Raw genomic sequence first — 25,142 nt, 5'->3', positions numbered from 1 at the left:
AAAAGGCGTTTCATAAGGTACCACAGAGTTAACAAAATTAAATCCATGGGATTAAAGGAACAGTAACTACATGGATGCAATATCGTCTAATGGACATAAAGCCGTGATTAGTAGCAAATTTTTGTTTTTTTCAGGCTGCAGAGAAGCCGACAGTGTCAGGACCGCTGCTCTTTTAATAACCTGGACTTGGGTTTACAGGAAATATTACATCTGCCATTGCAGGGAATAGAGCAAACGAGGAGGAAAATAGTAACAAGACTTCAGGATACAAGGCTGGTGAACTGGGCATGACAAATGAAACTTTGCGAAGAATGGTGTGATGTAATTTATTTTGATAGGAATAATGAAGGGATGCAATGTGAAATAAATGGCAAAATTTTAAAATAAGTTGCAGAAACAGAGAGTGAACTGGGGTTCTGCATACACAAGTCTTAGAAGGTGGCAGGACAAGAGAGAAAGGCCATAAAAAAGGCATACAGGATCCCTGGCTTTATATAGGGAAACTGTACAAAACCAAAGAAGTTGTGCGTAACCTTTAATAAACATTGGCTCAGCCCAAAATGGAGTAATGTGGCTGATTCTAGATACCAGAGTTCAGGAAGGATGTCAATGCTTTAAATGCATAGATGATTTACTAGCATGGTACCAGGGTTAAATGGCAAGACTAGAGAAACCTGCGGTTGTTCTTCTTACAGCAGAGAAGATCAAGAAGAGATATGGCAGTGTTCAAAACCAGGAAGGCTCTCAATAGAATTAATGGAGTCGGTTTTTGGTAGGATAAGGATCAGCAAACAAGAGGACTGAGATTTAATTTTTTGCAAAAGAACCAGTGTGAGTGACACAAGGAAAAACTGAATTTTACATAAAAATGCAAGTTACTATGATCTGTAATGCACGACCTGACAGGGTGGTGGAAGCAGATTCAATAATAAAAGAAAATTAAATAAATATTTCAAAGAGAAAACTTGCAAAGCCATAGAGTACCGGAATGGGACTAATTGGACAGCTCTTTCAAAAGGTCAGCACAAGTATAATAAACCGGTCACCTTCTGGGTTGTAGCTTGATTGACATACGCCAGGCAGGAATGTTCCCTTCCAGTCGGGGAACACTTCAGCAGTCAATGGCATTCAGCCTCTGATCTACGGGTAAGCGTTCTCCAAGGCGGCCTTCAGGACGCACGACAACTCAAAATCGCCGAGCAGAAACTTATAGCCAAGTTCCACACACATGAGTACAGCCTCAACCAGGACCTTGGATTCATGTCGCATTACATTCATCCCCCACCATCTGGCCTGGGCTTGCAAAATCCTACCAATTGTCCTGGCTTGAGACAATTCACACCTCTTTAACCTAGAGTTACCCCCATCTCTGGATCTGTAAAGACTTCATTACCTGGGGCAGTTTGGGGCAGCAGGGTAGCATGGTGGTTAGCATAAATGCTTCACAGCTCCAGGGTCCCAGGTTCGATTCCCGGCTGGGTCACTGTCTGTGTGGAGTCTGCACGTCCTCCCCCTGTGTGCGTGGGTTTCCTCCGGGTGCTCCGGTTTCCTCCCACAGTCCAAAGATGTGCGGGTTAGGTGGATTGGCCATGCTAAATTGCCCGTAGTGTCCTAATAAAAGTAAGGTTAAGGGGGGGGGGGTTGTTGGGTTACGGGTATGGGGTGGATACGTGGGTTTGAGTAGGGTGATCATGGCTCGGCACAACATTGAGGGCCGAAGGGCCTGTACTGTGCTGTACTGTTCTATATCTATATCTATACCTGCAAATGCTCGCATTCAAAGCATTGTCTGGCATCTTCGACTTTGCCTATATATATATGTTTCTGGAACATGCCTCTTCATTCACCTGAAACAAACCTGTTGGACTTTAACCTGGTGTTGTAAGACTTCTTACTGGACATACTACAAGTCATCATAAGTGACCACATCACAAGATTTGGACCAATAAAACGTGCCCCAACCAGCCAATCACATCTCCTACCCAACCGAGATGCAAATTCTGAGGCAACTTCCATTACTGCAAGCTACCCATTAATGCACTTTGCAAAATCCCCTCAGCTGCTCAGGTTCACACTGCGACATAAAAGTGTACACAAGTTCTCTGTGGATGGGGAAGTATATTTAACCTCAAACAGTGCACAATAGGAAAACTGAACTGGCTCCAGTAGCTAAGAACAGGTATAACACTTCTTTAAAATTCCTGGACTGTACTTTTTTGACCTGGCAATTATCTTTTACTCTGTTTTGTATTAGTTTAATAGTAGAAATGATTATTCACCTGCTTTGAGTTTTGATAACCAGGTGAACGGTGAGCCCATCCTGTATTCCATGCTGGGCAAGCGTGTCTGGATCTTTCAGGATTTTTCCAGCAAATATTAGCACAAGCTGTTCTGGTTGCACCTTGAATCGTTTGGATATAGCTTCCTTGAACTATTTTTTTTTAAAAAGGGGAAAATGTTACTACTTTGCAAATAATACTCTTGAATACCTGCTTGTTACTGCAGACATAGCGGAAACAAAATATAAAGCGAGCAAAGTACAGCAGAAACTTGCACCAGTCTTGAAATATATCTTGCCGTCTTCCTCAGATATCAACTTTTTAAATTGAGGAATCCTGCGGAAAGTGTTCCAAATTGACTCATGTGGCTGCCCTCTGGGTAAAACATTTAACATCTTCTATCCCTTTCTCAGATCTACCCCCAATGAGGCAAATACAGGGCAGACAGGAGCAAATTATAATCTTGACATTTTAGAGCCATCTTTCACATTCTGGAAAGTACCACTAAATTTGCAGGGGAAAGTAAGGCATTTCTAAATTGTAGCTGTTCAGGTTTTTGTTTGTTGTTTGTTGGATAAAATGAGCTGGATAAAAGTTAATTACCCTGGTTACAGCTAATGTGGTGACCTCATCAGACAAGCTGCGAGGTTTTTATTAAAAAGGTGGAGCTGTATTCAAACTAGCCTGTGATTTTGAGGCAATTGTTCCCAAGCATTGGTTAAATAGGATAATCAGGTATTTTCCATTACCTGTACACTCTCAATTAAATAGCAGTTTAGCTAAAACGTTTGGAAGCAGGCAAACAGCAACAAATTGGCTGACTCGTCTTTTTTTTTAAAAATGCTTTGCATATGTAACAGGACAGTGAATGGGGCTGATTAGTGGGACTAATGGAGAGGAATTTTAGATGGTGCTGATTTGTGAGTATGTAAAGAAGTTAGCTTATTGGGCCTGGTGGAAATAATAAATCATTATTGTCACAAGTAGGCTTACATTAACATTGCAATGAAGTTAGTGTGAAAACCCCCTCGTCGCCACATTCCTAATACTCCTATTCCTCCTGGCCCAGAAGGAGCACTATAAAGGCACTTAATTTATGGATCTGGCCCTTCTCAATTCATTTAAATTGCCACGGTCTAGGAATACTGGCCTCAATGGAGTAAAAATAAACATTGTTTAAAGAGATGACGCAGCAACTTTAAAGAGCGTCAGTGACCAATCCATCTCCCACGGGTGGGTTGTTCGTCCGAGAACCATAGCTGCCTAATCTGTTTCCTGGGCACAAGCTGGTCACCGGCACCTCCTTCAGAAGTGGGAGAATTGGGGTTGGGAGTTTCAGATTTCTCAAATTTATACCTTCCACTCGTCTCCAACACACCATCCTGGGAGGGTTAATTCCCACCTTCCACCCCCAGGATAATTAGTTCTTTTTGATTGCTGGGGAATCTCCATACCTTACAAATAGTGGTATTCTGAGGCCAATCTTGGTTTCCCTAATTACCCCAGCCAAGATGAATGAACTCAGCACAAATAGGGATTTAATCTAGAACCTTCCTGGTCAATACACCTTGGGAAACAGTAGTCGGCTAGATTTTCAACTTGCCACCAAAGTATGCAACAATGTCAAGTCAGCAGCTGGTATGGAAACTGCCTGATCATCATTCTATTGATTTCATTTAAATGAAAATTAGTTTCTACAACAAAGTTGATTTGCAATGTCAAATGCACATCTGGGCTTTTTGGGGGGGGGGGGGGGGGGGGGGGGGGGGGGTTTACAATGAAAAGTATTGTTCTGTGCACAGCGCAGGCAGATCGTTTCATACCTGAAAAAACATAGAAAATTTGATAGATACACAATGTTAATTCATAGACACAAGGCATCAGGTGACGTATACGGAGTGTAGTACTACTCAGTAGAGATGCATGGAGATCAGTTCAGTCCAGAAGTGGGTCATTCAGGAATCTGGGGGGTCAAGTTGGAATCTGGGGGGTCAAGTTAAAAGTCTATATCTTATTCAGTGGGAGACTCCTTTCTATGCTTGTTTGGGTAGCACTGACAAAGGCACAGAAGTCTGGTATATGACATACACCCATGTAACAAAGATGGGGAACAAATACTCCTTAAAAATAGAAGTGCAACTGAACTCAGCCACAGTAATAAGAGAGACGGAAGGAATGAAGGCAAGAGGATAGGGTTCTCACTCCTGACCACTCTGGGGCTGGCGATCTGGACTCTCATTATTCAATGAAGACTAACATGAGCAAAGATCAAAAGGTAAAATTAGCACAAGTGTTTTGCGAAAACATCTGCTTGATGTAATCACACTTGAATTGTGAAGTGGGTATCGGAGTTTATATAGTGAATTGTAATAATGAATCATCTAACCATACTGGAATAATGTGGTATGATTTGCTTAAATACTATGCTAGCTTGCATAACATAAGCTTGTTAAAGATCCAATTCTGTGATTGTTACAACAGACGTCTGTGCGCTCTGTTGCTCAAAGAAACAAAATAGATCAGAAAAATAGACACCTTCCCTGGAATTTGATGCAATCTAAACTTCACAGTAACTGATTTACGAGTGGCTACCATGAGCCATGTTTGCAGCCGAATTTAAGGTTTATCTATCAAAGGATAGTATAGTGGAATAGCATTCTCCAGATTAACAAAGACCACAACAAGAAACAGATAAGGTACATGAGGCACTGTTGCATACAGGGAAACTTATATCTCCAAACCAGGGATTTGTAATGAGCACAAAGCAGCCTCAAACAAGACAATTTAAGGGTGCCACAAGTGTCACCTGTCTAATTTTAATGAGATGACATGGTGAGTATGCAAACATTATGAATTATGTAACTTGGACTGTGAAAAACAGGCCCTAATGGCCTCTTTCTGCACTGTAGGAATTCTATGATTCTATGAAAATGCACCAAGCAATGCAACTGTACACAAGGTGAGTTTATCATTAACATTTTAACCTGTAAATTAGTAATGGCAGTGGTGAAACAATTTGAAGTGATGGATTAAGGTTCATCACACAATATTAAAGCACTGCAATTTGTTTTGTCCCATATCATGCTAGTAACAATATACTACTCAAGTCTGGTATGGTAAAGGGCAGCACGGTGGCGCAGTGGTAGCACTGCTGTCTCACGGCGCCAAGGTCCCAGGTTCGATCCCGGCTCTGGGTCACTGTCAGTGTGGAGTTTGCACATTCTCCCCGTGTTTGCATGGGTTTCGCCCCACAATCCAAAGATGTGCAAGGTAGGTGTATTGAACACACTAAATTGCCCCTTCATTGGAAAAAATTAATTGGGTACTCTAAATTTATTTTTTAAAAGTCTGGTATGGTATAAGTAAACTGAACAAAATATCTGATTACAGGAAGATACGTCTAGTGAACAACAAAGCCATTCTAAATGATACACAGTATAAACAAAGATGGCCATTTTATCTATGTACCGGTAACATTGCATGTTAATATTTTAAAATGTTAAAAACACTATCTGCGGATAGTGTAAAGATGAAGTGGTGTTTGCCAGACAACCTTTCCCCTCAAAGCATCGCCTCACAAAAATACACCCACCTTATTTACCTTGACTCCCCAAATTCTATTATAGCACAAAACAACTCGTCAAAAGAACACCCTCCTTCACTATAGTCCTAACAGTCATTGCCCACACAGTTCAACAACTATAATCCCATTTTACAAAGTTTAAATGAAACACTGGTCCTTAGTTCAACGGAAAGTCAACTAAAATACAATCTTCAATACTGCTACCCATTACCGTGAACTAAATCATTCGGAACACAAATGAATCCCATCGCACTGCAGCAGATATATCTAGTGCTTTCAGCTGGTTTTGTTCAACAAAATGAATGCCCCTTCTTACACATTGAATTCTACAGTATTGTCATTTCACATAAACACATTAGTTTCCAGATTTACACCAGCAAGCCATTCATCTTTTCAATTCGTTCCAACAATGAGCAATTCAATAACTAGTGGGCTGGCACTGTCCTAAACTAATCAAAATGAAAAGTACAGTATCCAAATCTCAATAATCACTGAGTTTCCAGGCTGTTTAAGCATTTAAAAATCAACTAATTTCAATGTAGTTGGGCAATGATCTAGGAATGTGACTGGTCAATAAGTAGAAACTGTAAAATATACTTTCAAACATGAATTCAATGAAATGATACTTGCAGAAATTCATTGCACTTCAGGGCAATGAATTTCAATAAGCATTCTGAACAAAAATGGTGCAACTCACTTAAAATATCCCTTGCGTGACAAAGAAACAAACATTCCACAAAGATGTAATATTTTACAGCATAAAGAAAGAGGAATAAAAGGAAAACGGTGGAAATGCAATAAATGAAAGAAATGGAAATGATCAAAACAATGCTGATGGGGAGATTTTGGACCAATGACATTGGCATTCACAGAACATTACCATCAAGTTCTCCTCCAAGCCCCACACCATCTTGACTTGAAACTTGTCATTGGGTGAAAATCCTGGAACACCCTTCCCAAGAGCACTGCGGATGTGCCTGCACCACTGGTCTGCTGTGGTTTGAGGCTCACTCCACTCCCACTTTCTCAAGGGAAATTAGGGATGGGTGCTAAACGTTGGCCTAGCCAGCGACACCCACACCCGTGGGAAATGCAAATATCCAGGATATGACAGTGTACTGGACTAACAATCCAGAGTTCAAAAATTCATATTTCCACCATGGCAAGACAGAAGGTTGGATTTTACATATGATTTGTGAACCGGTACCAAAGAAAAACAACGGAATAATTCAAAAACCCAACTTCACGGAAGAAAACAGGAAAAGCTAGAAATATTCAGATCAGGCAGCATCTTTAGAATGCAGAAGTCAGTCAAGCAACTTCAGAGCAGAGGAATTTGCTGACATGATCTGGCCTAAAAATGCCACCAGGTGGTTAATACTTGATGTCTCCTGAAGACGAGCAACAAACACGTTGTAAAAACAATTGCTAGGACGCCGCCATTCAGAGCAACTGGGATGAGCAATAAATGCTGCCTTATAAAATCTGCACGATCAATGTTTTCTATTTTTATTTCAGATCTGCATTCCGTCTCTATTTCTCCACTGCTGTGTGCCTCTCCCGTACCTTTGTTATCCGTAACTTTTTTAATTGGGTGGCACAGTAGCACAGTGGTTGGTACTGTTGCTTCACAGTGCCAGGGATTTGGGTTGGATTCGCGGCTTTGGGTCACTGCTTTTCAAAGTAACTTCATTGCAGTATCCATGTAAGCCTACTTGTGACAATAAAGATTTTTTTTTGTCTGAGCGGAGTCTGCATGTTCTCCCAGTGTCTACGGGAGTTTCCTCCAGGTGTTCCAGTTTCCTCCCATAAGTCCTGAAAGACGCGCGGTTAGGTGAATTGGAGATTCTGAATTCTCAGTGTACCCGAACAGGCACCCGAGTGCGGTGACTAGGGGATTTCCACAGTTTTAATGTATGCCTACTTGCGACACTCAAAGATTATTATTTACCCTTTCAGCCAGCTGTATGCACTCAAGTGGAAACACGACAATAATTTTAACGAGAAGGAAATTGATGATTATGCTTCCAGTACCCAGTACTGACGAAAGTGAAAGGTACCAGGTTCGATCCCGGCTCTGGGTCACTGTCTGTGTCAAGTTTGCACATTCTCCCAGTGTTTGCGTGGGTTTCACACCCACAACCCAAAGACGTGCAGGGTAGGTGGATTGGCCACGCTAAATTGCCCCTTAATTGGAGAGAATTAATTGGGTACTCAAAAAAAAGTTTTTTTTTTAAAGTACACCTAAATTTACTGTCCTCCAAATAGATCAATCAATAAAGTAGAGAATGGGGGAAGCACTAAAATCTATATAAACTATTAAGTGCATCCGTTCTGCTCAGTTTGTTACCATGAAGTCAATTGGTTATGAAAGAACGGTTAACACTCTTGTCCATTTTACTTACTCAGCCTCAAACATCTATGAAGGAAAAAGCTAACAATATAAAAGTTGCAACAACTAAAAAATCAATAGTACTTTTAACACAAGACAAAAAATCCTTTAAAAATATGGGAAGGCAAGTTAATGAAGCTGTGAAAAAAAAGGACAACATGACAGGTTTTAAAAATAGGGGCATGGAGTGCAATCATGGCTTCCAAAGAGAAAAGATTTACAGGGCTATGAGAAAAAGGCAGGAGAATGAAAGTTGCATTAACACAACACACCACAGTCCTCTGTGCTGTGATTATTCTAGGAGTATGAAAGCAAAATGATAATTCAATAGTTATATCAATTGTTGACCAGTGAAATATGTTAGTCCAGTTTTTGGTGCCTTACTTCAGGAAGTCAAACGCACTCTCCACACAGGCAAAACAAATCTGCATTTATGCACTCACGGGACATCCAAAGTGCTTCCCTGCCTATGACGTCCACCAGGTTAAAGTCAAAGAGGTTTGTTTCGAATCACTAGCTTTCAGAGCACAGCTCCTTCCTCAGGTGAATTCACCTGAGGTGCATTCACTTGAGGAAGGAGCTGTGCTACGAAAGCTAGTGATTCGAAACAAACCTGTTGGACTTTGACCTTGTCTTGTAAGACTTCTTACTGTGCTCACCCCAGTCCAACGCCGGCATCTCCACATTATGACTTCTGAAGGTGTGAGACTCTTATGACACATTAAACAAGTTAATTTTCACACACAAATATTTCAGAAACAGCAGGAGTTGAATGACCATTCTTTTCTGTTGAGATGGCAGTGGTTGAGGGATCAGTGCTGACCAGGGCATCAGAAGAAGTTACTGCTTTTGCTGGCATACTGCAATGGAATCTTGCATTCATTTGAATTCACAGACGAGGTATCAAACTAAACATCTCATTTGAAATCCACCACATCCAACAACTTCTCTAAATTACAAACATCAATCACGGAGTCCTGGAGTGAGACTTAAACCTATGACCTGGTGTTTCAAAAGCACTGGTGTTACCACATAGCCCAGATTTTCCAATCCCAATAGAGGTGAACATGGAAATGTTTGCCGTTATGAAATGAAAATCACTTGTCACAAGTAGGCTTCAATGAAGTTACTGTGAAAAGCCTCTAGTCACCACATTCTGGCGCCTGTTCGGGGAGGCTGGTACGGGAATTGAACCATGCTGCTGGCCTGCCTTGGTCTGCTTTCAAAGCCAGTGATTTAGCTGTGTGCTAAACCAGTCCCAATTGAAGGTGTGGAAGGGAATTATGGAGGGTGTGGAAGGGAAACAGAACTCCAAACTTCCAGCTCACTTGTTTCGTGGGAGCCACCCACTTATGATCCCAGCGGGATCTGTCAGCATGTAGGGCAGCACAAAAGCAGATTGGTTAGCACTGCTACCTCACAGCGCAAGGGAACAGTGTTCAATTTCCACCTTGGGTGACTGCATGTAATTTGCACTTTCTCCATGTCCGTGTGGGCTTCCTCCAGGTGCTCCAGATTCCTCTCAGTCTAAAGATCTGCGGGTTAGATGGATTGGTTATGCTAAATTGCCCATGGCCAGGGATGTGCGGGTTAAGTGGAGTTACAGGATTGCAGGGTTAGGGCGGGAGTCTGGTAAGAGTACTCTTTCAGAGGGTCAGTGCAAACTCGGTGGGCCGAACGGCCTCCTTCTGCACTGTAGGATTCTATGATATACAGTTTTTGCCCGAGATTTACCTATTCATTTTAAGGAACTGAATGCATGATAGTTAAATTTGCCGATGACACCAAGATAGGTAGAAAGTTGTCAAGAGGAGGTAGAGTCTGCACAGAGGTATAAGAAGCCATGGTTAGACTACAACTAGAATACGGTGTACAGTTTTAGTTTGCTATTTGAAAAAGGATATAATTACATTAGAAGCAGTTCAAAAAATGTTCACTCAATTCATTACTGGGATGAGGAAATGGTGAAACAATTTGGGGCCTCTACTCATTGGAGGTTAGAAGAATGTGAGGTGATCATAAGAATCTTGAGGGGGGTTTTTAAAGGGCAAATACCAGGAGGATCTTTCCTGTTGTGGGGGAGACTAGAACTGGAGAACACTATTTAAAAATAAGACATTTCCCTTTTAATATGAAAATGAGAATTTTTTTTCTTTGAAGGCTGTTAATAGGTGGAATCCTCTTCCCCAGAATGCAGTGCATGCTGGGTCACTAAATTTTTTGTTAGAAAGCTAAAGTACCATGGTTTAAGGAGGAGAAAAGATTTAGACTGTGCGCCATTCGGCTTAATTTCAGTGGTGTGAAAATTTTTAAATATGGAGGAAATTTTAATTTAGAAAGACACGATTAATCAATGGCAGTCAGCATGGATTTTCTATTGGAAAGGCCATGTCTGATTACCAAGATTGAATTTTAAGTGGCGTTAACGATGGTTAATAACAGTAATGCATTTGATGTAGTCATATGAATTTTAGCAAGGATTTTTACATGGTTCCAGATGGCAGACTGGTCAGAGAGTAATAAGAGCCAAAGCCAAAATCGCACATTGGATCCAAAACTGGCTCAGAGGCAAGATGCAAAGGGCAATGGTCAAATGATGCTTTTATAACTGGAAAGTTGTTTCCGGTGAGTTTTTACGCTGCTCAGTGAGATACCCCTTGGCCAGATTATATACCAGCAAGAAGCTCTCAAGGCTGATAGTAACACTACGGTGGACATGATCCATGGACTCCAGCAGAAAATAAGGGAGGAGGAAAGATTACCATCCATCAGATTGGAAGGAAGGTAATGTGGTGAAGCTTCGGAAGAAGGACGATATCAGTCTTTGCGCCAGGGATAGGGCTGTACCACATCACACTGGACAGAATGAAACGGACAATAGAAGATACTTTAAGAGACAACCAGGCAGGATTTTGCAAAAGAAGATCTTGTGTGGGTCAGATAGCAACCCTACGGATTATAATCAAACAATCGTTGGAAAGGAAATCAATCAACATTAATTTTGTAGATCACGAGAAGGTATTTGACAGCATTGACCAAGACACTGGGAAGTTATGGCATTCCAGAGAAAATAATCTTCCTCATGAAGAATATCTATGATGGAATAGGTCTTGCACAGAGGAACCCTCTCTGATAAATTCCATGTATAAACTGACGGATAGACAAGGCTGTTGATGTCACCACTCCTATTTTGTCTTGCGATTGACTGAATTGGGAGGCAAACAACATCAGACTGAAAAATGGCATACAATGGACCCTCACAGAACAACTGGACTTTGCGGATTACTTGGCTTTGTTATCTCATAACCACATACAGATGCAAGATAAACTCTGTCACTTGGCACAAATATCGGCCAAAGTTAGCCTCAACATCAATAAAGAGAAAACAAAGATAATAATAACACTCCATTCAGATAAGGAAAACCGAGCTGGATTAAGTAACGTCTTTTACCTATCTGGGTAATGTCGTTAAGTACTACCAGTGAGACAGATGAGGATTTGCTAGAACAGCATTCATCACTTACTCTCTCTATCATCTGAAAATCAAGAGATCACCAAAGCCACAAAGCTAAGACCTTCAACTCCAACATAAAATCAGTTCTCCTTTATGGTTCTGAAACATGGAGGAACACCAAAACAATGTTGACAAAAATCCAATACTTCCATCAACAGATGCCTCAAGCTATCTTTACGATACACTGACCAAATATCATTATTATGCTGTGGGAGGAGACAAAACAAGATCCAATGGTCCTCCAAATCAAAAGACAAAAATGGAATTGGATAGGCCATACCAAGAAAACAACTGAACAACATTACACACCAAGCAAGCTCTCACACGGAACCCACAAGGAAAGAGAAAGCAAGGCAGACCAAGAAATACATGTAGGCAGGATACAGAAAAGGAATTGAGAGCCGAGATTTCTATATGATGACAACTGGAGAGTTCGGCCCAACAAAGGATTCGATAGAGAGAATTTGTCCATGGCCCATGCTCCATCAACAAGGGGTGAAAAGGCTAAGAGGAAGTGCTAGGTCTCTTGCTTTGAAATTGTAGATATCAATGATTTGGACTTGAATACATGGGTATTATTGTTTGCAGACAGTACAAAAATTGGCCCTGTGGTTGATAACAAAGAAGCAAGCTGTAAATTGATGATATCAATGAACTGGGCAGATGTGCAAAACAGTTTCAAATGGAGTTCAATCCAGAGAATCGTGAGGTTATGTATTTGGGTGAAGGCTAATAAGGCAAGGGAACACACAACAATTGGTAAAATACTGAGATGTGCGACATGCACGTCCACCGATCCCTGAAGGTGGCTTGAAAGGTGGCTTCAAGAAGTAAATGGGATACTGCCTTTAGTCAAGGTATGGTACATGGGAGCAGGGAGGTTGTGCTTGAACTGTATAAAACACAATTGGAGCACAGCTGGAGTACTGCATGCGGTTCTGGTCATCACTATTGTAATGAGGTGAGTACACCAAGAAGTTCACAAAAAAGAGATTTACAAGGATGTTGCCTGGACTGGAGGATTGTAGTAATGAGAAAACGTTGGTTATGGTAGAGTTGTTTTTTTTGGTGTCAGAGGGGAGACCAAATGATGTGTATAAAATTAAGAATGTTCTAAATAGAGTAGATAGGAAGGTCCCATAACCATTTGTTCTTCTCTCCCTCTTCCTCTCCCCCCCCCCCACCCCCCCTCCCAGCTGTTGTTTGCCTCAAACAGGTCTTCAACAGGCTGACAAATGACCCCCCAAGCTTTTTGGAAGCTCTCGTCCAACCCTCGGACGGTGTACTTTATCTTCTCCAAGGAGAGTAATTCCGCCAGGTATGCCAGCCAGTCTGCAGCTTTGGATGGTGCTGCCAATCACCAGCCGAGCAGGATTCTCCGGTGTATGATTAGGGATGCAAAAGCCAGGGTGTCGGCCCTCTTCCCCAGATGAAGGACAGCCTGGTCCGATACCCCGAAGACTGTCACTCTCGGGCACAGCTCCACCCTCACAACTTTGGACACCACCTCGTAGGCGGCTGTCCAAATCCCGACAAGTCTGGGGCTTGCCCAGAATATTTGGGCATGGTTGGCCAGGCTTCCCTGACACCGTTCAAATTGGTCCTCCACCTCCAGGAAGAACCTGCTCATTCGGGTTCTAGTCAGGTGGGCTCTGTGCACCACTTTAAACTGCTTAAGGTTTAGCTTAGCACAGGAGGTGGAGGGGTTGCTCAGCGCTTTGCTCCAGAATCCCTAACCCACTTCCGCCCCATCTGCTCCATGAATGTTGCCAGCTCCCTGGCCATGCCCATCCTTTTCCCCAATCTGTGATTCGATCGGCATGTCAATGGGTCCAGTACACAGTAGAAGTCGCACCTATGATCAGTCGGTAAGTGGCAATGTCAGGGATTTCCGCCATGGCCTTTATGAAGCCAGTGTCGTTCCAGTTGGACACATACACATTGACCAGGACTAGAGGTGCCCCGTCTAGGACACAGCTGACCATGACCATCCTTGCCACCGTGAACTTCATCCTCTTACTGATCAATAAGATCACTCCCCTAGCCCCCATCCTGTAACATGAATGGTACGTCTATTCCACCCAGCCCTTTCTTACACGCAGTCGGTCCTTCGCCCTCAGGTATGTTTCCTGCAGGGGGAGGGGGCTTTTGTCCCCCTGCTCCTGCAGGATCAACAACACTTATCTGGCGGATACGCCCCTGCACTCAGAGATTTCCCTTCGTTAGAGAGCGGTCCAAAATGACCACGGTCCCGGTTCTCTCCGTGAGGCCGGGCCCCTGTGCTCCAGGGTTTTGCTTTGTCCAGGAGCCACTCAACATGACCGCCAACTTGGTGTACGTCACCAACACTGCACTCCGGGGTTTCCCTTTGTTTCGGGAGCCTCCACAGTGGTTGCTTAAGGCAGCATCTTGTTTCCTCAGTCTGCTCCTCCGCTGCCGAGGCCTGTACGATACACAGCTCATTTTTCCTTCTCTGTTCCTTTTGTGCCCCTTTCCCCTATTCCCCGTATTTCCCCCTTCCATGTCCCTGTGCAACCCCCCCCCCTCCTCCTCCCCGCAATCAGGCCCCCCTCCCTACCAGGAGGTGCGTTGCGGTCCCCCTTGCTTTCTGTCTTTCCGTGCTAGCCATTTCTGGTGTGGTGGCCCTCCTCCCTAGGCAGGTCTTGCCCCTTCATTATGCCCACTGACTGCCTGTTGGTTTAGTTGTTGGCCGCGCTCTCTCCTGAGTGGTCAAGGTCCCTTTGCCTCATGGGTCCGCTGTCCCATCCGCCAGCTGGTAGTGGCTCTCCATTGCTTCTGCGGCTCTTCAGTCCTTGGTGCTCCCGTTCGCTGGCATCTTTCCTCGGTTATCCTCTATTTGTTGTTGAGATATTCTCCCTTGAAATTTGGGAGAAATTCAACCAAAGGTACTTTTTTTGTCCTGATTCAGATAGCCACCTGATGTGCGACTGCTCAGCACATCACCATCAACGGTTCTCCATACTGCAAATTTCTAGGATTTCTATGAACATTTGCCAAATGGCTCTTTCATCATTGGTAAATAATTTTGTCTCTGATGATTCCTATGAATTGCATTTGCGTTGACTCTGCTGGGATAATTCTATTGTGTTCTTCAGAATCTCCCATGTATAAATACTCAATGTGGAGAATGGTTTCTATACTGTAGATCTTCCTGTTTTGCCTAAGTACCGCACATACTCTATGGAGTAACACAACTTGAATTTTACTTCTCATTAAGCAAATAGAACTAAATGTCTTCCTACCAGTGGCCTAAGTAAAGTCATTGTGGACCAGATTCATCCAGTATCTAAAAGAGCTAACAGCTCAATCCCACCTTCAAACGTGGCAGAGTCATCATAATCTGATTACCTCACACGAAAATGGTCAAGAACAGATGGCACCAGAAACGGAATCAATGAGCAAAGCAGAAAGAAGCTTCAGAAGTCAAGGTTCACACGCACATGTTAGGTGAAAAGGTGCTTGTGTGTCAGACTTTATATTGTCGGAACTGAATGTACGTCATCACTGGATGGAAAGTGGAAATTACCACGTTGGGAATGGTGGTTCCACATTCCTTCTTTTGTAAATGCCCAAAAGCCAAATACTTTGGATAAAATGTAATGGATATAATAATCTAGCAGGCCTACTGTGGTTACGTATGGACAGCATCACTAAATCAATCCAATGCAGATGGATTAATTTATTTAAGTTACATTAGACATTTTCTCCTCCCTGTAAACCATGATGGAAATAAACAACAGGGAAGATCAGGAACAAGTAATATTTTACAAATCATCTCGCCAGTAGACTCATGTCATGATCTTTTTTTGCCCAAGTATAAACTCATAGGTGCTTACTCTATCAGTTTATTACCAGTTATCGCCAAAAGCCATGACATGGGGGGGAAAATGCATCAAAGTGAGATGATGGTGGTTATTTGAAATTCAATCCTCTAACCCAGCGATTGTAGGTTCAGTTTCCTCTTCCTTTTCACTACATGACTGCACTCTTAGATGGTATTTGGATGAATAAATATCAGCCAAAAACCTTGTTTTCAAACTCGGTGCAGACCATTTAAAAAATGTATCTGAAACAAATGTGATATAATAGTTCCCTTTGTGTTACATTATCCATTATCCATTCACATGTTCATATCTAGTAACAACAAGATGGCATTATGTAAAACCAAAATAATCCCCCAGCCTGCAATTATTCCAATAGCCTTCATAATTTACAATATAGAGACAAATTCTTTGCCATGTGATCTAACATGGAAATCTCACATTTAAGTGAATTGTTCCATCTCTTCAGGCATTTTTGATGTACTTGAGATTTGGTTCAACATTCCTCCATTTTTTCTTTGCCAACTACAGTTTATGCAATCTTGAAATTAAAATGCAGTTGTTTCTGGCCCAGTCAGATGAATCGCACACAATTAAAATGAGGGATGGGGTTATGAAAGTGACGCAAGACAGAGTATGCCACTTAATAGGAAAAAATAAACTGCTTTGTACCAAAGCCCTTTCATCTTGTATGTGTAAGACAATGTCTACTGAACTTCAGTAAATTTATTTTAATATAAAGTTTCCGTGCTCTTCCGGCTAACAATGAAAGCTCGGGCAGCACGGTGGCCTAGTGGTTAGCACAACCGGCTCACGGCGCTGAGGTCCCAGGTTCGATCCCAGCTCTGGGTCACTGTCCGTGTGGAGTTTGCACATTCTCCCCGTGTCTGCGTGGGTTTCACCCCCACAATCCAAAAATGTGCAGAGTAGGTGGATTGGCCACGCTAAATTGCCCCTTAATAGAAAAAATAATTGGGTAATCTAAATTTTTAAAAAAACAATGAATGCTCCTTTTTAATTGTACTAATTCACAGAATTCCATGCGTGCTGGAACTAATATTATTCTGCTTCATCAGTAAAGCAAGTTCTTTAAGACAGCTTTCTAAAATTCAAAACAACCCAAACTTTATTAGCAACTGAAATCATGAACAAGGCAAAATGTTTTCAGAATTAGTAAAATAATATTGATGCAATAAAGCAAGGTTACAAATTCACAAACTGCACAAGTCAGTCCAACATGCAGCGCAAACTGATAAGTGACGGAACGTACAGTACTGCAATGCCTGGAACTAGACAACATAATTCTCAATGCACACAAATGCACAAAGCATTTAATTGCTGCACAGAAGCTTGTGCAAGCCATATAGAGGGTCACAGGTGGCATGCAAATATTCCCCAGGCAGCTGCTCATATCCTCAGGAACAGAATCGTGAACATCGACAACAACTGAATCATTAGAGCAATACTAAAGTAGTAAGCTACTGATATGTCAATCAGCATAGCAATGCATATGCTAGCAACAAGTAGCTTCAGAGCTTGAATTGTTCAGATATTTCCGTCATCTATAATAAGAATACTGGTAATAAGGAGTACTTGAACAAAGTCATTGAATTGTTTGGAACTAATTTCAACATTTAAACAGAAACATTCTTCCAGAGGAAACAGCATTACAAAAATCCAAAGATAACCCTAATTCAAGTAATTAGCAGAGCTCAACTTACAGTCAGCACTTGGGCATTTAACTAGACAAGAGCTACTTTCTTCTTCCCATAGGTTGACTTTAAGGTTCAATTATTAGCCACAGTCCACAAAAGACCATTGGCATCTCTGTCCAGTAGGCAGAGACAATTGGTTAATAAGTAGCTTGAGGGGCACTACTCCACAAGTGCGGGTCAAGGTGAGGAGGCAAATCTCCACATACTACCACAGCCAGTACATCGTTGGCATCATTCTGCACCACATCTAGCCAACTGAGCTAACCAATGCAATGTTTTTAACCTAGTTGAACAATCACTACTGATGGTTTGCATTTAAGTTACACATGCACACCAGTTGTATGATAAAACAAACTTTTTTTAAAAAAGCATCAATCTCTCAACTAATGCATTAGACTCCAAATCAGAAATTTACAGGTCTACGGTTATGATGTAACTTATGCTACATCTATATTTGATACATTTTTAAGGGCACCCGATATGGAATATTGAAAACAGTTATTATTTTCACAAGCTATATAATTTGTTGAAACAAAATGTAAGCAAGGCAAGACGTTGCTCTTATTCAACAGGCTTTTTAAAAAATGAACCGATACAATCAATATTGTTCTTAAACTGAGCAGTCAAAATCCCACCTCCTCAAAAAACTAAATTGAACTCAAAAACACATTTAACATTGGGCACACATCTCTGTATAATTAAAAACTCAAATAAATTTGGATGTGCTTTAACATTAGGTCTTTGCACAATCTAACAGTACAGTAAGGAAAGATAGATTCTCAAAATCACACAATAGCAACAGAGGAGGAATATCCTACATTTCTCTTAGCTCATCCACTTGAAAGGAAAATTCAAGTTCTTAATTGCAAGATTGTAAGGCAATCTTTTCACCTCTATTACTCCTGATGAAAATCGATTTCAAACAGCAGATATATTTTGCCTGAAGTCCTTCTGGTCATCAGTCCTAATTTGCAAACCCATGCCCCTATATCACAATTTACTTTGAAAGTAATGGTCTGGCTATCATTGTATACATACAATCTGGCCAGGTAAACAAAGTGTGTTTCACTAAACCACAATGTGACTATGCCTTACATTTTTCACCTAGATTCTTCCAATCTCAATGTTGCTTTCATGTATTAACTGAAAGTAATATTATTTGCCTATGTAAGCAATATCCACTTGCAAATAATGGTTGTAACTGCAGAACAATTAAAAATAGCAGTCATTTATATTGTTTACAGCAGGACTAAATCAATTATAAAACTATTTTTAGAAATTATTTTCAAAGTTATGGAAAATAAAAAATTATCAAATTCTGTTGAGTTTGTGAAACACAAGATGCCATTACATCTACAGCTCTCCATGCGCCGATACGGTCTGGGGGTGTCATAGTTATTATGGGTTATTTTGTTGCATTTCATTGTTTGTCGTTATGTTTTATATTTTCTGTAAAAAATTCCAATAAAAATTATATTTAAAAAAAACATCTACAGCTCTCAGTAACAGCAGAAACAGAAGTTGGATTCAAATTCTATTACTGTGTATTAAAATAGTTTTAGCTTTCTATATATTGTAGTAATGAAAATATTTCTCCCAAAGAAATATTCCTCAAACTGATTCATTCAGCCTGCAGTTGATACAAATGTTTGCCATTTAAATCTGATCTACAATTAAATATGTGAAAAATATATCCTAGAGAATCAGCAAACAACATTAATACATTAAATTACTATTACTTGATTGGAAGTAATGTGAATATTCAGAATATCCAACACTGCCTACAGCAATGGGTAGATGAGAATATTATAGTTCTGGAACCTTATTGCATCACTGATTCCCACCTTACAGCAGTGCTTTTCCAAACTATTCCACTGATCCCTTCAAATATAACACATTTCCAGATATCTTTTAACATGAAAAAAATTCTCCTAACCACACAAGGAAAAGCAGCCCTTGAATGTGCGAACTCCACAGACAATGACCCAGGGCTGGGATTTGAACCTAGGTCCTCAGTGCCACACTCCCAGTGCTAACCACTGCACCATGTGCCGCCCAATATATGCTAATATACAGAAAGAAAAATAACATGCTTGCAACTTGACTGACATCCCTCCCGCCACATTTCTAGCTCATCTGCTACTGAAACCTTCACTTATGCCTTTATTATCTCGAGACTCAATTCTTCTAACACACGCTTGGTTGGTCTCCCACATTCGACCCTCTGTAGTAGAAAACTCCCATTTCCCCACACTTGTGTACCTACATTGATTCCTGGTCAAGCAACATCTTGACTTCAGCATTCTCATGTTTATCTCAAATCCCTACATGGCTTTTCTCCTCCTTTTCACTGTAATCTCCTCCAACCCCACACTCCTCAAAGATGTCTGCACACCTCTAATTCTGGCCCCTTGCGCATTTCCAATTATAATTGTTCCACCATCAGTGGCTGGGCCTTAGTTGCCTAGGCCCCAAGCTCTGGAATGCCTTCCCTACACTTCCCCATCTTTCGTGCGTTAAAGACACTCATCAAAAAACACATTGTTGACCGAGATTTAGTCATTTGACCTGACATCATCTCGTGGTTCAGTGGGATATTTTGCACAGCACTTCACATTAGCATTATAAAACAGTGATTCATTATGTTAAACGGTGCTACATAAATTTGTTGTAATCAATAAATATAGATTTTGAACAAATACATAACTCTGGTGATCTGGAGAAGCCCAGATATTCCGTTAGAGGTTTCTAGAGTCCTTGATAAAAACATACTTAAAAGGCTGGATAAAAAGCCACAACTACAATGGCAATTGGTTCTGAAAGCATTTGTTAGAAAGCAACTTTTTACCTGACATGTGTCTCTTAAATTCATTTCATAACAAAGAAAAACAAAGTCCAATCTATTATTACACTTATTAACTGCAAAGAAAGGTGAAGCACACCACATAAATCAGTGCAGCAGTTTCACTGCTGCTATCGCAGGATTGCACTAGTTCAAATTATGATTTCTCTATTGAAGTCATATTTAAACTTAATTCTTTACACTGAATAACTAATAGACAAACCAGGTCATGCATTGTTTAGTGTCCAACACTAGAAAAACAAACTGCCAATGTTCTTGATAAAATACTCCAATTATTTTCAAACCCCACCAACCAGCTCCCATGCCCCAGTCAACTCAGTTAAAATAGGAACTTCTAATTTTTTTCTATGGCCTCACCAAACCTGACCTCAGCTGTCTCACGGAACCAAACAATCACACGGCTGCACAGTGGTTAGCACCGTTAGTGCCAGGGTCCCAGGTTCAACTCCCACTTGGGTTACTATCTGTTCGCAGTCTGCACGTTCTCCACGTGTCGACGTAGGTTTATTCCGGGTGCTCCGGTTTTCTCACACAAGTCCCAAAAGACACACTTGTTAGGTGAATTGGACATCCTGAATTCTCCCTGTGTACGCAAACAGGTGGCAGAATGTGGCAACTAGGGGATTTTCACTGTAACTTCATTGCTAATATAAGCCTACTTGTGACGTTAATAAAGGTTATTACAATTGCACCCTGAAATCCTCAGACTGCACTCCCATTACCCTGCCTATTACAGCTGTCATTTTAACCACCACATACTTGCCCTCTGTAAATATCTTCTAAATCCATTAGTTTTGTTACCTCCTTCCCCTTCTTGGAAAATCTCTCTACAGCTGCTTTTGTGTTTCTCAAAATTACACCATTATGTTAATTTTGCTCCGAGATGTCTTGAATACAAGGAGAAGCACTTTGGAAATCAAGCCCACCACAATACCTGTGGGCAGACTCCAAAAACAAAAATATGGTTCAGCAAAAACAATTCAAAGTGAATGATTTATGCATGGAGACTAACCACAGTATATGAATAAAACTTGCGTGATCATGGTTCAAGCTCACTTTGATTTGTATTCCTGAAAAGGGTTAAAATACTACATTGACCGGCACCCACCCCAACAGACACACGTTGAGAACCCTACAAAATCCTCATCATCACGTTGTGTAAATCTAAATGGCCACTAACGTATAACATTTATTTGTTGGATACTCGGGGAGCCACCTCATTTACTTCACGTTAAACTGCTCGGGTTATGATAAAGGACGCTGACGATGCTTTAAAGTGTGGGATGACACAGCGCGAGTGAGCATTTGGGAGATCCATTCCTCTGGTATCTGTGCTGGGCCACAAGCTCGGGAGTAACATTGGCAATGTTAGTGAAGGCAGGCCGCCCGCCTGCCCGCCCGCACAATGCTGTTTCCCGGCTCTTGTTCTTGGTGACACAGTGGGGGTGAGGGCAATCCTAGCTGCTGGCTCGCGCTGCCCGGGTGCCGGCCCGCTCTGGTGCCGCCCTAACCCGCTTGCTGCGCGGCCTCTCCACGCCACTCGCCTCTTTGACGGTGCAATCGGGCGCCAGCTCGAAGTCCTCTTTGTCTTTGGGAGTCTTGACGGTAACCCGGATGGTTCTCCCCGCCGTTCTAGAACACTGCTCCGCGTTCTCCGCCATCCTCGAGCCGAGTGTCTGCCAACGGCCGCTTCCTCATTGCACTGCGGCACCATGGGTAATCCATCCAGAAAAATCCATCCTCGCAACACCGGCACCAAATACAAAAAGAATGCAGCCGCCAGTCACAGAATTGCGATAGGATTTCTAAAATAATATCTGTTTCGCGAAAGCTGAGTGAGCTGGCTTGTGACGTTTCACAGAAGCCCCATAAGGTGATGACGTACTGACTAGGAGGTTGCTAGAACCGGAAGTGGAAATGGACGGAGGATCACATCAGGGGTGACATCAATAAAGAAGCTCATGTGTGAGCTTATTGAGTGTTGTGCAATTAACATCCTTTGACATCTTGATAGGGTTACATCCATAACTCCACATACCATATCAATGCATTATAATCAAGGCATTAAGCCATTTTTGTTTTTCAATACTTAACCATACTTTAATAGAATCACAGAAGCCCTACAGTGCAGAAGGAAGCATTTCGGACCATCGAGTCAATACAAAGTCCTCAAAAGACCACCCTACCTAGGCCCAATCCCACACACTATGCTTGCAACTCCATCCTAAAAGGGAAATTTAGCATGGCCAATCCACCTAACCTGCACATCTTTGGACTGTGGGAGGAAACCGGAACAGCCGGAGGAAACCCATACAGACACGGGGAGAATGTACAAACTGCACGCAGACAGTTACCCGAGGACAGAATCAAACCTGGAAGGGCGGCATATGACACAGTGGGTAGCACTTGGACTATGGCGCTAAGGACCCGGGTTTGAATCCCGGCCCTGGATCACTGTCCATGTGGAGTTTGCACATTGTCCCCATGTCTGCATGGGTTTCACCCCCACAGCCCAAAGATGTGCAGGGTAGGTGGATTGGCCGCGCTAAATTGCCCCTTAATTGGAAAAAAAATTATTGGGTACTCTTAAAAAAAAAGAATCAAACCTGGGTCCCTGGCGCTGTGAGGGAGCAGTGTTAACCACTGCCACCATGCCGTATGCTTTTCTACATATTCAGAAGGCAACAAGTATTAAACAGGTTTATGCTGTGAAAAGGTGCGTCTTACACATTATGTTTTGTGCTCACCCCAATAAATACACACAAGGCATGAATTAATGTGCTTCAAGTTCTTATTTTAACCAGTCTTATTTCAACTTACTGGGTGCCATGGTGTCTGAGTGGTTAGCACTTCTGCCTCACAGCACAAGGGACCCATGTTCGATTGTGTAGAGTTTGCACTTTTTCCCTATATATGCGTGGGTTTCCTCTGAGTGCTCCAGTTTCCTCCCACAGTCCAAAGGTGTGCAGGTTAGGTGGGGTTATGGGGATGGGGTGGGGAGTGGAGCTAAGTAGGGTGTTCTTTCAGGGGGTCGGTGCAGACTCGATGGGCCAAATGGCCTCTTGCACTGTAGGAATTCTATTGTTCTATGGAATTCTATCCTTTATGGAATGTGTTATACACGTATTTATGCTCTGCACATCCTAATCTACCAGCACTGTAAGCTTCAAAGTAAATGAACTATTTCTGGTTTCATTAATTGTACTTCAACATGGAAACAGCAGGACAAGTATATAAGGTGGTTAAGAAGGCATATGGGATATTTTATTCGCCGAGGCATAGAATATAAGAGCAGGGAGGTTATGATAGAGCTGTATAAAACATTGTTAGGCCACAGTTGAAGTACTGTATGCAGTTGTGGTTGCCACACTGGAGGAAAGAAGTGATTGCACTGGAGAGGGTGCAGAGGAGATTCACCAGGATTGAGCCTGGGCTGGAGCAATTCAGCTACCAAAGGAGACTGGATGGGTTGGGGTTGTTTTCCTTGGAACAGAAAAGTCTGAGTGGGGCCTGATTGAAGTGTATAAAGTTATGAGGGGCATAGATAGTTATGAGGGTCAATTACCATGGGGCACAGATTTAAGGTAATGGACAGGAGGTTTAGAGGGGATGTGAGGAAAAACGCTTTCACCCAGAGGGTGGTTGGAAACTAGAACTCTGCCTGAAAGGGTGGTAGAGGCAGCAAACCTCACAACGTTCAAGAAGTATTTAGATGAGCAAATGAAATGCCATATCATAAAAGGCTATGGGCCAAGTGCTGGAAAATGGGATTAGAGTAGATAGGTGCTTGATGGCTGGCATGGACAAGATGCACCTGTTTCCATGCTGTAAAAATTCTATGATCCTATGACTCTATGACCTTTCCAAGTATCCTTTCAGTCCACACATTTCTACAATTCCTACATCCCACTTGTGACTTGTGAAGGAGATTCAGAACACAAACATGCTCATTTAGCATCACATTGACATTTTGACTGAACTGTTTATGTTCAACTTTAAGAGTCAAGTTTTGGCAGGGCCAAACCTTTTTTTGGAAAATATTTTTATTGGTATTTCAAATAACAGTTACAGAATAAGCAAGAAAAGAACATAGAACATACATACGGTGCAGAAGGAGGCAATTTGGCCCATCGAGTATGCAGCGACCCACTTCCACCCTAGCCCCATAACCCCTCCTAACCTTTTTGGTCACTAAGGGCAATTTATCACGGCCAATCCACCTAACCTGCACGTCTTTGGACTGTGGGAGGAAACCGGAGCACCCGGAGGAAACCCACGCAGACACAGGGAGAACATGCAGACCCTGCAGACAGTGACCCAACAGGGAGTCGAACTTGGGACCGTGGCGCTGTGAAGCCACAGTGCTATCCACTTGTGCTACCGTGCAGAAGAGAGGAGAAAAACTGGGTTTCACAAATAAAGATTCGTAGAAAGACATAGGTTTGAACAGCCAGCATCAGGCCCCTCCTTGTCACCAAAAATCTGCCCTGGTCCACCCACGTCGACGCTACCACCAAGAAAACACAACAGCACCTCTACTTCCTCAGGAAACTAAGGAACTTCGACATGTCCATATTAACTCTTACCAACTTTTATAGATGCACCATAGAAAGCATCCCATCTGGCTGCATCACAGCCTGGTATGGCAACTGCTCGGCCCAAGATCGCAGAAACTTCAGAGAGCTGTGAACACAGCCCAGTCCATCACATGAACCTGCCTCCCATCCATTGACTCTCACCTCCCGCTGCCTTGAGAAGCGGGCATCATAATCAAAGACCCCTCCCTCCCGGCTTACTCAATCTTCCAATTTCTTCCATCGGGCAAGAGATACACAAGTATGAGAACATGCACGACTCAAAAACAGCTTCTTCCCCACTGTTACCAGACTCCTAAACAACCCTCTTATTGACTGACCTGATTAACACTACTACCCTGTATGTTTCACCCGATGCC

The 25,142-nt window shown here is 42.2% G+C and overlaps 1 protein-coding gene across 2 annotated transcripts in view; it reads right to left on the bottom strand.

The window, feature by feature from the left end:
* ubqln4 (ubiquilin 4) overlaps positions 1-21,955 on the bottom strand; it is a 63,642-nt gene extending 41,687 nt beyond the window's left edge. For both annotated transcript variants that reach the window (XM_038804879.1, XM_038804880.1), the window contains exons 1-2: positions 21,733-21,955; positions 2,280-2,431 (exon numbers count right to left, since the gene is read on the bottom strand). In XM_038804879.1, coding sequence (XP_038660807.1) covers positions 2,280-2,431; positions 21,733-21,849 — 269 coding nt within the window. In that variant the 5' untranslated portion in view covers positions 21,850-21,955. The remainder of the gene's footprint in view (positions 1-2,279; positions 2,432-21,732) is intronic.
* Positions 21,956-25,142: the final 3,187 nt, after the last annotated feature.

Source organism: Scyliorhinus canicula, chromosome 8, assembly GCF_902713615.1.
Source record: "Scyliorhinus canicula chromosome 8, sScyCan1.1, whole genome shotgun sequence".
In the NCBI taxonomy this organism is placed as follows: Eukaryota; Metazoa; Chordata; class Chondrichthyes; order Carcharhiniformes; family Scyliorhinidae; genus Scyliorhinus; species Scyliorhinus canicula.
Note: the sequence above shows the minus strand (reverse complement) of the source record. Positions and strands in the feature narration are given on the sequence as shown.